Source organism: Nematolebias whitei, chromosome 23, assembly GCF_014905685.2.
Source record: "Nematolebias whitei isolate Nwh7 chromosome 23, NemWhi1, whole genome shotgun sequence".
Lineage (NCBI taxonomy): Eukaryota > Metazoa > Chordata > Actinopteri > Cyprinodontiformes > Rivulidae > Nematolebias > Nematolebias whitei.
The window spans coordinates 11,576,482-11,590,324 of NC_056520.1; the positions used below are offsets into that span (position 1 = coordinate 11,576,482).

Consider the following 13,843-nt stretch of genomic DNA (forward strand, 5'->3'; position numbering starts at 1 on the left):
TGATGAGAAAGATGCATTTGTTGTTTGCGCAGCAGAGTTGAGTATGTGAGTTCCACCCATGGAAAATGCACCAAATCTTCTCTGCTTGGCTTATTCTGCTATTGACTCTTGTTTAATGTTGTTTTTTTTAATTGGATGATTGAAGTCTTAACAATCAAGACATATTGGCAATTTTACCGTTTATTTATTTAACAATCGTGGGCCTCAGTAGAATGTGGAAGAACCATACACAGCCACAACAACCTGGTGTCTCCTCCAAATGATGCACACTAGCTTGGTCACACACTGCTGTGGGATGGAATCCCATTCTTCTATCAGCACTTGTTGTAATTTAACCAGTATGGTTGAGTTGGTCAGTTTGTAGCAAACACCATGCCCAAGCTGATCCCAGAGATGTTCAGTAGGGTTGAGATCTAACATCTACAAATAAAACTGAGTGAATTATTTTCTCTTCTTTTGTCTTTTTTCTCTCAACTTTACCTTTTTCTATTCTGTCTACTTGTGGTTTTCCTCTTCTGTTTCTTATAGGAAAGAGTTTCTCGCTGACAATCACAGTATTCACCAACCCCACCCAGGTGGCTACGTATCAGAGGGCTATTAAAATTACAGTTGATGGTCCCAGAGAGCCACGACGTGAGTAACTCTTGACATAGACATGTCCACGCTCTACACAGCAATGTATACTCTCACACAGTTCAACTACCAGGTACATGTCCACTTTTAGTTTCCAGTGAGATTATTTATTAAAAACAGTTGAAAACCTATAGTTTCAGTCAGATTTTATATTTTAAGGAGAGTCCTGGGACTTTTTTTTTTCAGACCAATACAAGTACTGTACGTCAGTGTGAGTACTTGCAGATACTGAGTAGCAAAACAGAGTAGTTAATGAGTTAGTACTTGAACAATACACGACTTGAGAAACAAATTCTTTAATTAGGAACATAGAACCCAGTTTTTAATCTTAATCTGGTTTTTCTATCTTAAAATAGGTCCAAACTGCAACTTTTTTTTTTGTTTTTGCCCTAAGTTACTTGCAACGTGAAAAAGAAATATCATTAACCATATACACGAGTATTTAAGGCTGGTAGAGTTTGATACCAGTATCAGTATCGGGATGCCTCTAGTTCAAGTATATATTGCGAATTAAATAATGTCGAAACATCCTGCACAAGAAAATAAAACCAAATTACAAAAAGCTGCATTAAAATCAAATCACTTTTTTTGTGTGGTCATGTTTTAAAGGCTCCTCTACTCAAGGCGGCACATGTATAAGCCCGTCTGAAGTTTTCCAGGAAACATAGATGTGTAGTAAATGAGGTCTTGCAAGATACAAGATTTTTATCCACTGGGGAGGCCCCTCAGTGAACCCAACGTGCTTCTTCTTTAGCCTCTGTTTTGTTGCCTTGGTATGTTTTGGGTCGATAAAAGACCCCTGACCCATCTTCAGTGAGGGAAGAGTGTTCTTGTTCAACAAAACAACTTCAGTGGTGAAGTTGTCCTGAGTTTCTCTGAATTATTTAGATGTTCACTGGCCAACTTAAAATGGACATGTACATAGGCCTTCTTAAGCAGGGGTAATGCCCAGTTGCATTGTATTGCGTTACCAGTAGTATACTTGGTGACTGTGGTCTCAAATGCCTTCAGACTGGCTTCAAGAGCTCCTTCTTCCAAAGTTGGCTACTTTGTCACTTTTCGAAAGATCGTCCTCACCTCATGAGTCATGGTCTTACATGGAGCTCCATACAGTTGGTGATTGATGATCATTTGATATTTTTTCCAATTCTGAATAACCACACGTTCTTAACCGTCAGCATAGAACTTGTTGCAACACAGAGCTTCTTTCCTGCTTTACGTGGTGAAACACTGGAATTGCTTGGTTTTCCTGGCGTAACAAATCGTACGAATCAGCTGTTTATGTTAAAATAAAACATTGATCAGAAGATACAGGCAAGACAAAGGGTACGGAGAAGGCACAGCTATGTTCTACACATACAAGATAAATATGCAAAAACACTTCTATTGAGAGGAAGAGACTGTAACTGAAGCTCAGTTTGAGGGCTCTGAAGTGCTGCCAACACTCACCGTCTCCAAGACTCAAACACCAAAATTTTATGTTCCTGTGGTACCTGTTGGCCAAATTCCTCAACGTAAATGAAGATACGGTCCATTAACAATCCAATTCATTTCAGTTTATTTATATAGTGTCAAGTCACAACAGAAGTTATCTCAGTTGCACAAAAACATTCACATACATAAAAAAATCAATTGGTAACGTTATTTATCTAAGGAAGCCAGCAGATACACAGACACACATACATCAGACAAGCACCTACACTGTTTCAGTCTAAGACAAATGGTCACCAAGTGTCCCCAAATCTCCCAACAGATCCCCTAATAGTGTATCTAATCTTTTTCAAATGAATGTGACACAACTTCTTTTATCCAGTAGGCCTGTCACGATAGTAAATTTTGCTGGGCAATTAATTGTCTCAAAAATTATTGCGATAAACAATAATATTGTTTGAAATTTGACAATAATTATAGTCAAATATTGTGTTTTGTTTAACATAGTGTTTGTAACATTTACGAAACATTTCATAAATTACTGAACAGATTTAATGAAACTTTAGAAAATTGGGGTCGACATCTACAACGGATAAACTTTTTAGAATCAATAATTTGTAATTATTGTCAAATTCAAGAAGAAATGGTTGTTAATTTGTTTTGCGTGTAGTACCGTTTTTGTCCACCGGATGGCAGTATAAGACTGTTCAAACCGAAGGATGGATAGTGAGGGAGCGAGCAGCGTGTCTCTAAGAAAAATGGGACGGAGGCCCCTTGACGTGACATGGGCTGTTTCTCCTTCCCTTTTTTCTGTTCTCAAAATGGCGGACGCTCTGTGTGGTTTGAGCTCTTTAGCATAGCATTTATCACACAAAGCTTTTAATTAAAAAAAATATATATCAGTAAACAAGTTCTTAGCTGTTTTGCAGAGAAAAACAACTTTTTAGACGAAGGCACAGGTTTCAACTGTGAATTTTGGAGGTTCAACAAAACGGAGGTGCCCCCCCCCCCCCCCCCCCGAGGTCGGTCTGTTAGCTAAGCTCGTAGCTTAGCTTCTCAGCTTAGCTGCTTTTAATGATCCAAAAACTGATTTTAAAGAGAAAGGGAGGAGCACCGGAGTTGAGCCTTTTGCCATCCAATGTCTTCAGTAGAAAGAGAGAGATGAAGAAACAATAAAGCCGATGAATGAAAATGAGGTTGATAATTTTCATTTATCGCGACAGGCCTATTATCCAGTGTTCATATGCCGGGGGTTACGGATCCTTCCATCTGAATAAAATAATGCAATGTTGAGACAGTAGACTCTTATAGCCCGGGCTACATCACAACTGTGGGAATGATGTAAAGTATATTCTTTCCATTGAATCTTCATCCCGTCTTTATGCTAGGTCATCGTCAGAAACTGGATGAGGTCAAAGCTGGCTCTTTGGCGTTCTCCGAGAGGCTAACGGAGCTGGAACAGCTAAGACGGAGCTCCATTAGAGTGACCCCTCCTCACCATCATCATCACCATCATCATCAACCCTCAGCAAACAGCCGCCAGTCTGCAGTTCTCAACTCTGCCTCATTCTCCAGCCCTCAACACTCTCAAATAACAGCTGGTAAGAGAAAAAAAAACATGGACTTTTCTACGAAGTCCTCGAATGTGACTTCACATATTCAAAAGGATAAAAATAATGGAGGATTCGGAGTGGGGGAGGGAACATTGCATCATATGTCACAAGTGATCGTAGATTGTCAAAGGCAACTGTAACATGCTAGAAAAATCTAGAGCAAACCTTAAAAATAATAATTTGCATGAACTTGCAGGATCTATTAACACTCAGAATACGTGTTGTGAATGACACTCAACTACTACCACACCTGTAGGACTGTTTTTTTTATTTTTATTTTATTGTAGTCAAGGGTTTGCGTTTAACTTTTCCAAAAGTATTTCAAAGATATTTGATCTTGCATAAAAAATAAAACTGAATTTAACAATAAGTCATTGTGAACATATTAATGTTCTATTCCTCTAATATGAGCTAACACAGGAAGTCTTATTTAAAAATAAAAAATCGAATCCTGCACCACAACAGAAAGTACTCGTGCGTGTGTTTGTCGGAGTATTTGCGTGTGTGTGAATTTCCCAACCTTTGCACATCAGCTTGCACCATAGTTCCTCCTTGTGGTTTTAGTGAGACCCATTGTGGTCTGTTTGTGTGTGTACGTGCAAGTGCGTGTGCTGTGGTTGCCGTGGATACCCAAAGTGGAACCAAAAGACAGAATCCGTTCCTCTTTGGCTTTCATTGGCGGTGAAGCTGAGCGACTGTATTCTCAATTACAACATTTCTTATGAGTGCATCTGCATGGGTGTGTGTGTTGTATACATGTGAGGAAGCAAGTTGTCGCTAGAAGGAAATGAGAACCAGCTGGCAGAAAGCCCTAAGGTGGAAATGACATTCAAAATAAAATTTCAAACTGTCAGATATTTCAACAAAAGGGGTTTCCTCTTTAAACTTTCTGGTAAAACTGCTGCGCTGATGCTTGCTACTATTGATACCTGTTGGATGTTCTCATTTTGGAGATTTAGTCCGTTTTGGTTAAGTAATGTGTATTGCATTTAAATATCCTTCCATCCATCTATCTCCTTCAGCTTATCCGTTGTTGAATCGAGGCAGCAATGGGTCTAGGAGGGAAACAAACATTCCTTCTAAAGGATCCCATAAAGCCCTGACTGCAATTTGAGGCGGAGGCAAATATGGGCGTGGTCAAATGTTTTGAATAAACTACCGACTCATCATTTCACTCCGCCCTGAACACGACACAACAAGACAAATGTTAGTCAGGTGCCGGAAATATTCAACCGAGGCCTAATTTGTAAATCGATTGATGCAAATAATGGGTGGGCCAGCTGGGGGACGGGTGGGGAGGGCCCTCCCCCAAAACATTTTGAAAAAAGTAGATGCTATTTCTTGCATTTTGTTGTATTTTAATGGGCAGTTAAACATCTATAGTTTTCCTACATATGTAAACATGCCGTTTCTGTCAAGCATCCTAACCCCCCCTCACACACTTGACAGTTCCGAGCCGAGACTCCTCCACTAAATTCACTGTGCACTCCACATGTAAAACCTCCAGGCACCTCCTCTCTGTTCATGGCCGCTACCTGTGAGCTCCTGACTGGTTAGCTCATTCGGCACTCACCCCCACCACATTTTTAGGAGCAGAGATTTTTTAAGGGTAGAGGCAGAAATGCTTACTTGAAGAGGCAGATCGTATGTGATATTAAGAAGTTGTAAGTGGCTGTTCTTTTTAAGCTTAGTGTTTATGTAATTATTTTCAGTTTACATATCCAATATAAGTTTTATTCATTCAGGGCAGTCATATTTGTTCATAACTTTATTATTAGTAAGCCTGAGGATTACCGGATCTAAGCAAACAATTACCGAAGTGCACCATGCCAAAATAAGAGTTGCAGGATCCAGCTCAAATTAAGCCCCATATTCCACCTATCGCTTGTGCAAAAGACCCCAATAATTTTTTTGTTCTGGGTAAATAAGAAGAGTTACAGAAAATGATGCATTCAAAATAATTAAAGTTAGTTTGATAGTACCTGTGATGGACTTGCGACCCGTCCAGGGTGTACCCAGCCCCTTGCACAATGATTGCTGGACATGGGCAACCCCTGTGACCCAAAATGGAAGAAGCGGGTAAAAGATAATGGATGGATGGATAGTAAGAAAATTACAAATACTCTTGTATTTTTTAGGTGCAAGATCAGTCAATTTCTTGTGCATCTGGTCTTGTTCTCAGAACTTTGTAACTTCCATCCATCCTCTTCCGCTTATCCGGGGTCGGGTCGCAGGGTTAGCAGCCTAAGTAAGGAGGCCCAGACTTCTCACTCTCCAGCCACTTGGGCCAGCTCCTCCAGGGGAATCCCAAGGCATTCCCAGACTAGCTGAGAAACATAGTTCCTCCAGCGTGTCCTGTGTCTTCCTCTGGGTTTCCTCCCGGTGGGACGTGCCAGGAACACCTCACCAGGGAGGCATCTTAACTAGATGCCCGAGCCACCTCAACTGGCTCCTCTCAATGTGGAGAAGCAGCAGAACTTTGTAACAGTTCCAGATTAAAGTGGAAACCCAATCCTTCACAATATTCACCTTAGTCAACTTAGTTTTTGCTTTAAATGAAGTTAATGATTTCTGTCCTTGTGTTTCCCAGATTCCAGGCAGATGCAGTCATCTCCATCTTGGTCATATGATCAGTCCTACTCATACCTTGGTCAAATATCTACACCTTCTGTTCACACATCTAACCCACTGTCACCTGGTCGCTCCTCCCTCAGTGACCTGTCCTCGAGGCTTACAGGTAACACAAAAAGCACACACAAGAAAGTAGTGAGTACATTTCTAATCTATGACCTTTGCTTCCACTCAGGTCCTGACCTTACAGCCTTTGGTGATCCCAGAATGACCTTGCAACGACCTTTTACTTCCCTGTCCTCCCTTCCTGACTCCCGTTTCCCTGATCCCCGGATGCACTACCCTCCCACAGCAGCCGCTTTCTCCTACACACCATCCCACAACTCCGTCTCCAATAGCGCACTTGGCATTACCATGGCAACGGCCATTGCGACCACACCAACAGGGCGGTACCACACATACCTGCCTCCTCCTTACCCACCAAACAACCCTCACCAAGCTCAAAATGGGCCCTTCCAGTCTACTTCGTCGCCATATCATCTGTACTACTCCACCACCACTGGCTCTTACCAGTTCTCCATGATGGCTGGGGGTGGAAGCAGCAGTGACTCGCGCTCGCCACCAAGAATCTTGCCGCCATGCACTAATGCCTCCACGGGCTCCTCTCTTTTGCACCCCTCTCTACCCAATCAGAATGAAGGAGTGAGTGTGGAGGTGGAATCCAGCCACAGTAGCTCGCCAACAAACATGGCTGCTACCGAAGCTGTATGGAGACCTTACTGAAGCCACGGAGATGGTCGTGTCTCAACAGGGCGTGGAATCATTACCGGCTACAAAGTGACAACTCAAGACCCCTGAATAAACTGAGGATTGAAACATAAATTCCTTATCTACTAATTATACTGTATATGTAGATACATGTATATAAAGGGTGCAATGATACACGTGTCTGTATCAAAATATCACAGTACAAATGTCAAGGATGTGTAGACACAACCAGATGAACACTATCTTGGTCACAATCAATAACTACTTACAGGTATACATCCTGATTCATGCTCAATAATCCAGGTAGAAAATCCAACAAAGTTAAGAAACCGTCCAGAAGAGAACCTGACAACTTTGTTGGAACTACTCATACAGTTCAAGCCAGATGTTTACATACTGTATAAAAAGACAACCATTTTTTTTTTCTCACTGTCTGACATTAAATCACACTATAGGCCTGTCACGATAAATTTTGCTGGGCGATTAATTATCTCAGAAATTATTGCGATAAACGATAATATTGTTTGAAATTTGACAATTAGTAATTGTCAAATTTAAGGAGAAATATTTGTTTTTTGTGTAATACCTTTTCTTGACCACTGGATGGCAGTATAAGACTGAACCAAAGGATGGATAGCGAGGGAGCGAGCAACGTGTCCAAGGAAAAATGGGAGGGAGGCCCCTTGAACTGACATGGGCTGTCGCTCATCGGTTCTCAAAATGGCGGACACTCTGTGTGGTTTGAACTCTTTAGCGTAGCATTTTCACAAAAGCCTTTGAATAAAAAATCAGTAAATAAATTCTCAGTTTCTTTTTGCAGAGAAAACTTTTCACACAAACTGGTTTCAACCTTGAATTTTGGAGCTTCGACTAGACTGACAAGACCCCCCAACCAAGGTCGGCCTGTTAGCTTAGCTGCTTTTAACGATCCAAAAACGTGATTTTGGATCGTTAAAACAGATTTTAAAGAGAAAGGGAGGGGTCAGTGAAGAGCACTAAAGTTGAGACTTTTCTCATCCAGTGTCTTCAGCAGAGAGAGAGAGAGACACGAAGCCGATAAATGAAAATGAGGTTGATAATTTTAATTTATCAAGTGATTGATTTATTGGTTATTGCGACAGGCCTAAATCACAATAAACGTCTCCTGTTTTAGGTCAGTTGGGATTCCCAAAATTATTTCTGTTTGTCAAATGTCCAAATAATGAGAAAATGATTTAAGAGTCTTTTTTTATTACTTTATTTCGAGTCACAAGTTTGCATCCATTTTCCTTGTATTTGGTGGCATTGCCTTTAAAATGCATGACTTGGGTCAAGTTTGGGAGGTTTTGCTCCACAAGCTTCTCGTGGTAGTTTGTTGGTAGTTTTGTTCCATTTCTCCTGACAGAACAGGTGGAATAGTCAGGTTTGTAGACTGGTTTAGAAAATATTTAAGGCAGTATACTTTACTACTTGGATCATTCTGTCATCGCTTCTGATGAAGAAAGTCAAGTCAAGTCAAGTCAGATTTATTTATAGAGCACATTTAAAACAGAAACTGTTACCAAAGTGCTGTTACCAAGGAAAGAGTAACAGAACGTCAAGAGAGACAGATCAAACTCTTGTTGATGAACCCGCAACCAAGAAAAGAAATCAGGTATATGACTCGAGATAATGTACCAGCTGAAGGTGGCCCGTGGCTCAGACATAGTTGTTACATTTTGGCTCCTTTTGGTAACAGAGTTAGACACTCCTAGCTTGGACCCAAGCTTTAATCTCCTGACTTATTTCTCGAAATCTTGCTTCAATATTCCCACAATGTTCTGTCTTCCTGATGCTATGCAAGGTAGTTTGAAGGGCACCACTCTTCTGCAGCACACCCCCCACAACATGATGCTGCCATCCCCGTACTTCAGTTAGGATGGTGTTCTCAGGCTTGCATCACCCTTTTTCCTCCTAATGTAACGATGGTCATTATGGCCGAACAAATCAATTAAAACTACAGGACATGCCTTCAAAACTTACAATCTTTGTCGCTGTGTGAATTCACAAACTAACCAGGCTTTTTTTTATGTTACTTTGGAGTAATGGCTTCTCTCTCAACTAGTGTCCTTTCAGCTCATGTTGGACCAGGACTTGTTTTACTGTGGGTAATGACTCTGATCAATTTCAGCAACATCTTCACAACATTGTTTCATTTGTTTACAAACATTTCTCACAAAAACATCTCAGGAACACAGATTGGTACGATGGCAGGATGTTCCCATGGTGTAATAGTTTGAACAGATGAACGTACTCACATCTGTAAACTGTACCGAATGATGAACCAGAGTTGTGGGGGGTTTCCCATAATGCCACACAAAGAAGAAGCATGTTTGAGGTGTGCCTCAAATTAACTTAAATATTGTCATCTAACCCAGTGGTTCCCAACCCTGGTCCCTGAGGAACACCATCCTGCATGTTTCACTGCTCTAACACACCTGATTCAGTTATTTAAATCAGGTGTGTTGGAGCAGAGAAGCAACTAAACAATGCAGGATGGTGTTCCTCAAGGATCAGTGTTGGGAACCATTGACTATGAAAAGCTTCCAAAGCCATGACATCATACGGGCTTTCCTTAACTGTTTAAAGGCAAAGTAGTGTATGTAACTTGTGACTTTGAAGAAAATAATAAAATATCTAAAAAAACATAATTCTTTTTGTCATTATTCAGACATTTGGCAACAAGAAGTAATTTTGGTAATCCTATTTGACCTGAAACAGAAAAGATTTAGTCTGATCAGATAGTGAGGGAAAAAATGGTTCTGTCTTTTTACACGATATATGTTAAACGCTGGTTACAAGTATAGAGTCGCCAATTTTCAGGAAGTAAAATAAGAAAAACTAAAAATGGTCCAACTCTAGATAACTTAGTTTTGAAACACCTATACGAAGAGTAACGTCATTGAGGAGATGCACCAACTTTGACCATTTACCAAACGTACAGAAAAACTTACATAAACAATAATTTAGTCTGAATTGTATTTTTGGGTTGCACTTAATCTGAGGGTTTTAGATTACCAAATTGTATAATGAACTAGACAATTTTTTTACTCAAATAAAACTGCAATATTTGAATACTGTAAGTAAAAATAATTGGTAAAAAGCTCCGTCTTCAACATGCATTATTTCGCATAACAAAGAGGGATGATGAAGGCACTGACATCAATAATAAATGCCCAGATAAAACATTTGCATCAGGTGCCATAAAAGGTGCCTAATTTCTGTTTCTACGTAGTCCCTTGATTATCGCGGAGGGTTACGGTTCACCCCCCTCCCACGATAGGTGAAAAACTGTGAAGTAGGAATGCTAGGCCTGTCACAATAACTAATTTTGCTGGGCGATTAAATGTCTCAGAAATTATTGCGATAAACAATAATATTGTTTGAAATTTGACAATAATTAGTAATTATTGTCAAATTTGAAAAGAAATGTTGGCTAATTTTTGTGTGTAGTACCTTTTTTGACCACTGGATGGCAGTATAAGACAGTTCGAACCGAAGGATGGATAGTGAGGGAGAGAGCAGCATTCTTTAAGAAAAATGGGAGGGAGGCCCCCTGACGTGACATGGGCTGTCTCATGTTCTTGTTTTTCTGTTCTCAAAATGGCGGACACTCGGTGTGGTTTGAGCTCTTTAGCATGGCATTTGTCACACAAAGCTTTAAATTAAAAATCAGTAAAGTTCTCAGCTTCTTTTTGCAGAGAAAAACAACTTTATAGACGAAGGCACAGGTTTCAACTGTGAATTTTGGAGCTTTGACAAGACGGAGGTTTTTTTTCCCGAGGTCGGTTTGTTAGCTTAGCTCGTAGCTTAGCTTCTCAGCTTAGCTGCTTTTAATGATGCAAAAACACAATTTTGGACGGTTAAAACAGATTTTAAAGAGAAAGGGAGGGGACAGTGAAGAGCACCGGAGTCAAGTCTTTTGTCATCCGGTGTATTCAGTAGAAAAAAGACACACAAAGAAACAAAGCCGATAATTTTCATTTATCATGCAATTAAGTGATTTATTGTTTATCGCAACAGGCCTAAGGAACGCTATATTTATTTTAGAATTATGTATATTTTAAGGCTTTATAAACCCTTCCCACACTCTTACAATGTTCTAAACTCTTAAACCTACTTAATTTTACCAACATAACTATATGTATTGCACAGTAGCTACTGCAAAATTTTAAATGAGTACTCACCAGCCTTGGTCCGGTTATGATCAGCTCTCTGCAACCGCTTGAGAGGCTTCCTGGGCCGGCAAGCAGCACTCAGACTGACAGCTGAGGCTGAAAGTACAGTAGTCCCTTGTTTATCGCAGGGGACCTGTACCCTGAAGCCCCGCAATAAGTGAAAAATCATGAAGTAGGGATACAGTAGTCCAAGTTCAAGTTCAAATACATTAAACTTTATATTATGGCTTTAAAAACCTTACCACACTCTTAAAATGTTCTAAACTCTTAAACCTACATCATTTTAACAACATAAGTTACTAAATTTTACTTAATAGCAATGTAGAACAGCAACAGCTCTGGTTCCGGTCCAACTCTGTTCTATTCCAACTCGGTTCGTTTCTGCAGACCTATCCTACAGCAATGAAGCCCACAAATCAGTCCTCTAAACTCTTAAACCTACTAATTTTAACTACATACAGTATTTATTTGTACAGGAGCTACAACATTTTACTTACCAGGATCTGCAGCACAGGAGCAGCTAGATTCCGGTCCGACCCGATAGATGAAAAAAGTCCCAGTACATGACTGAAGACCTCCGCTCTATCCAGCTTGATGTGTGCGTGCTGCTGCACAGGATTTAATCCACCACCTCTGGTCCGGTCTGGACCAGCAACGCACGACCAGAACCTGACTGAACCCTGCAGCCGTCTGCAGCGCCCAGGATCCGGGTCACACTGATTCTAGATCAACTGCAGCCCAGAGACCCAGCAGTGAAGATACAACTTGAACGATGAGTTCAGCTTCAGTATTATTTGTGACTTCCCTGCCAGTCCTATGAGCAACAGAACTTACAGAACTTCTGACTTGGCTGCAAAACTTTCCCTCCATTTGCAAGCAGTGGTTGAAAGAGCAGTGTTGACTTCCGGGAAGTGATAGCTTCTGGGTAACGTAGTTCTTTAGACTGGCAAAGTAGTGAAGGCTTAATGAAAGAAAACTACAAAATGGCAGCGCATTTTTTATTTTTGGAAAATATTATGTACATGTAAAGTCCTTAAAAAAAACGTGATAGAGCGAGTCCACGATAAATGAATCGCGATGTACCGAGGGACTACTGTACTCCTGGTCCAATTCCCAGTTGGTTCCGTACAGCTCTCTGCATCCACTGAGCGCTGAAGTCACTTTGAAAAAGGACTGAACTTTTTAGTCAGGTTTGGATTGGATGAAAACTTTCCCTCCATTTTGGCAGAAAGCAGCGGCCCGAAGCACTGTTGGTTTCTGGGTAATGTAGTTTTTTGACTTGCTATTCAGTATAGGCTTATTGAAAGAAAACTATAAAATGGTGGTGCCTGTCTGAAGTTTTTTTTTCCCGTTAGCTTGTTATCTCGCACCATTCCAATCACGTGAATAACATTTAATTTTACAGTCTTTGAAAAATCGCGAAAAAGAGTCTGTGAAAGTCGAACCGCGAAGTAGCGAGGAACTATTGCACTGTCAATTTAAATGAGGTTGAAGTCCTAATGTTTACAAAAAATTATCCTAAACAAAGGCTAATTTTTTGGTCACAGATCATGTTGATATTGTAAATAGATTTGTTTATCGTGCTAAATATGTAAAGGCTTGACTGTGTTGACCATCTCTACGTACAAGTTGTCTTCTTTTTCCCCTTGTGCTATTGAGGCTCTGCTTTTGTGCTGGATAAGTTCAGAACAATTAGGCGCTTCAAATTTGAATGTAAATAATAGTGAATTAAATCATAGCAGTACTGTTAGTTCAATGCTTGACTTCTGAAAGAGTTACACTGTATAAAAATAAGCTTTTTTTTCTTCTTCCTTTTGCTTGTATGCAAAGCAATGGATCCTTGCAAGTGGAGGGAGCAATTTTACCCACAACCATGCAGAATGGCAGAGTTAGGGGGTGGCCAACGGTGGCATTGTCCACTACAGTATCTTCAGCCACCCCATTTATTTGAGGAAACTATACTTTTAATCTATATTTGTCTAGAAAGCAAAAATTTCTCAAATGATAATGCTTGTTTACATACGTATATGGTGGTGGGCCATCTTGGATTTTGACTTGGCAACCCTATTTTTGACTGGGACCTTACTTTCACCTAGCTAGATGCAACCACACACCAAAATGGAAGTCAGTACCTCGCTTAATTTTCAAATCATGTTCACAGCACTAGACTGACGGAGGGTATTGGGAATTCCCCCTCTTCACGATGGGGGACAAAAATTCAGACCTTCTTGGCGCTGCAAGATGTCTGTCCTTTCCAGCGTGTTACAAATGGAGTTCTTGGTCAGTGGTTCCAACTTGTGAAACAGAAAAACACTTTTAAGGCAGGCCTCTCTGCGCAAGACAAGAATTTGTGCTGCCATTTTGAGAAAACCTTTGTATAAAAATGTCCTCTTTTGGAAATATCGCCAGAATGGCACCAGACCATCATTATCAGATTAAAAACTAAGACTTAACAGAGTCCAGTGTTTTGTAAATGGCACAATTATAGCTCTTTAAAAAAATGTAGCATTTAAGTTCATCGTTGATTATTATCTCATATGAACCCTTCTTGACCTTGATAAAGCTAAACAGGCTACCGTATTTTCCGAACTATAAGTCAGTTTTTTGCATAATTTACATGCCCTGTGATTT

General features: G+C 40.3%; 1 protein-coding gene across 1 annotated transcript in view; it reads left to right on the forward strand.

Annotated features, from left to right (window-relative positions):
* runx1 (RUNX family transcription factor 1) overlaps positions 1 to 7,141 on the forward strand; it is a 28,018-nt gene extending 20,877 nt beyond the window's left edge. The window contains 4 exon segments of the mRNA XM_037696462.1: positions 529 to 633; positions 3,453 to 3,665; positions 6,268 to 6,414; positions 6,484 to 7,141. Of these exon segments, the coding sequence (XP_037552390.1) occupies positions 529 to 633; positions 3,453 to 3,665; positions 6,268 to 6,414; positions 6,484 to 7,031 (1,013 nt within the window). The 3' untranslated portion in view covers positions 7,032 to 7,141.
* Positions 7,142 to 13,843: the final 6,702 nt, after the last annotated feature.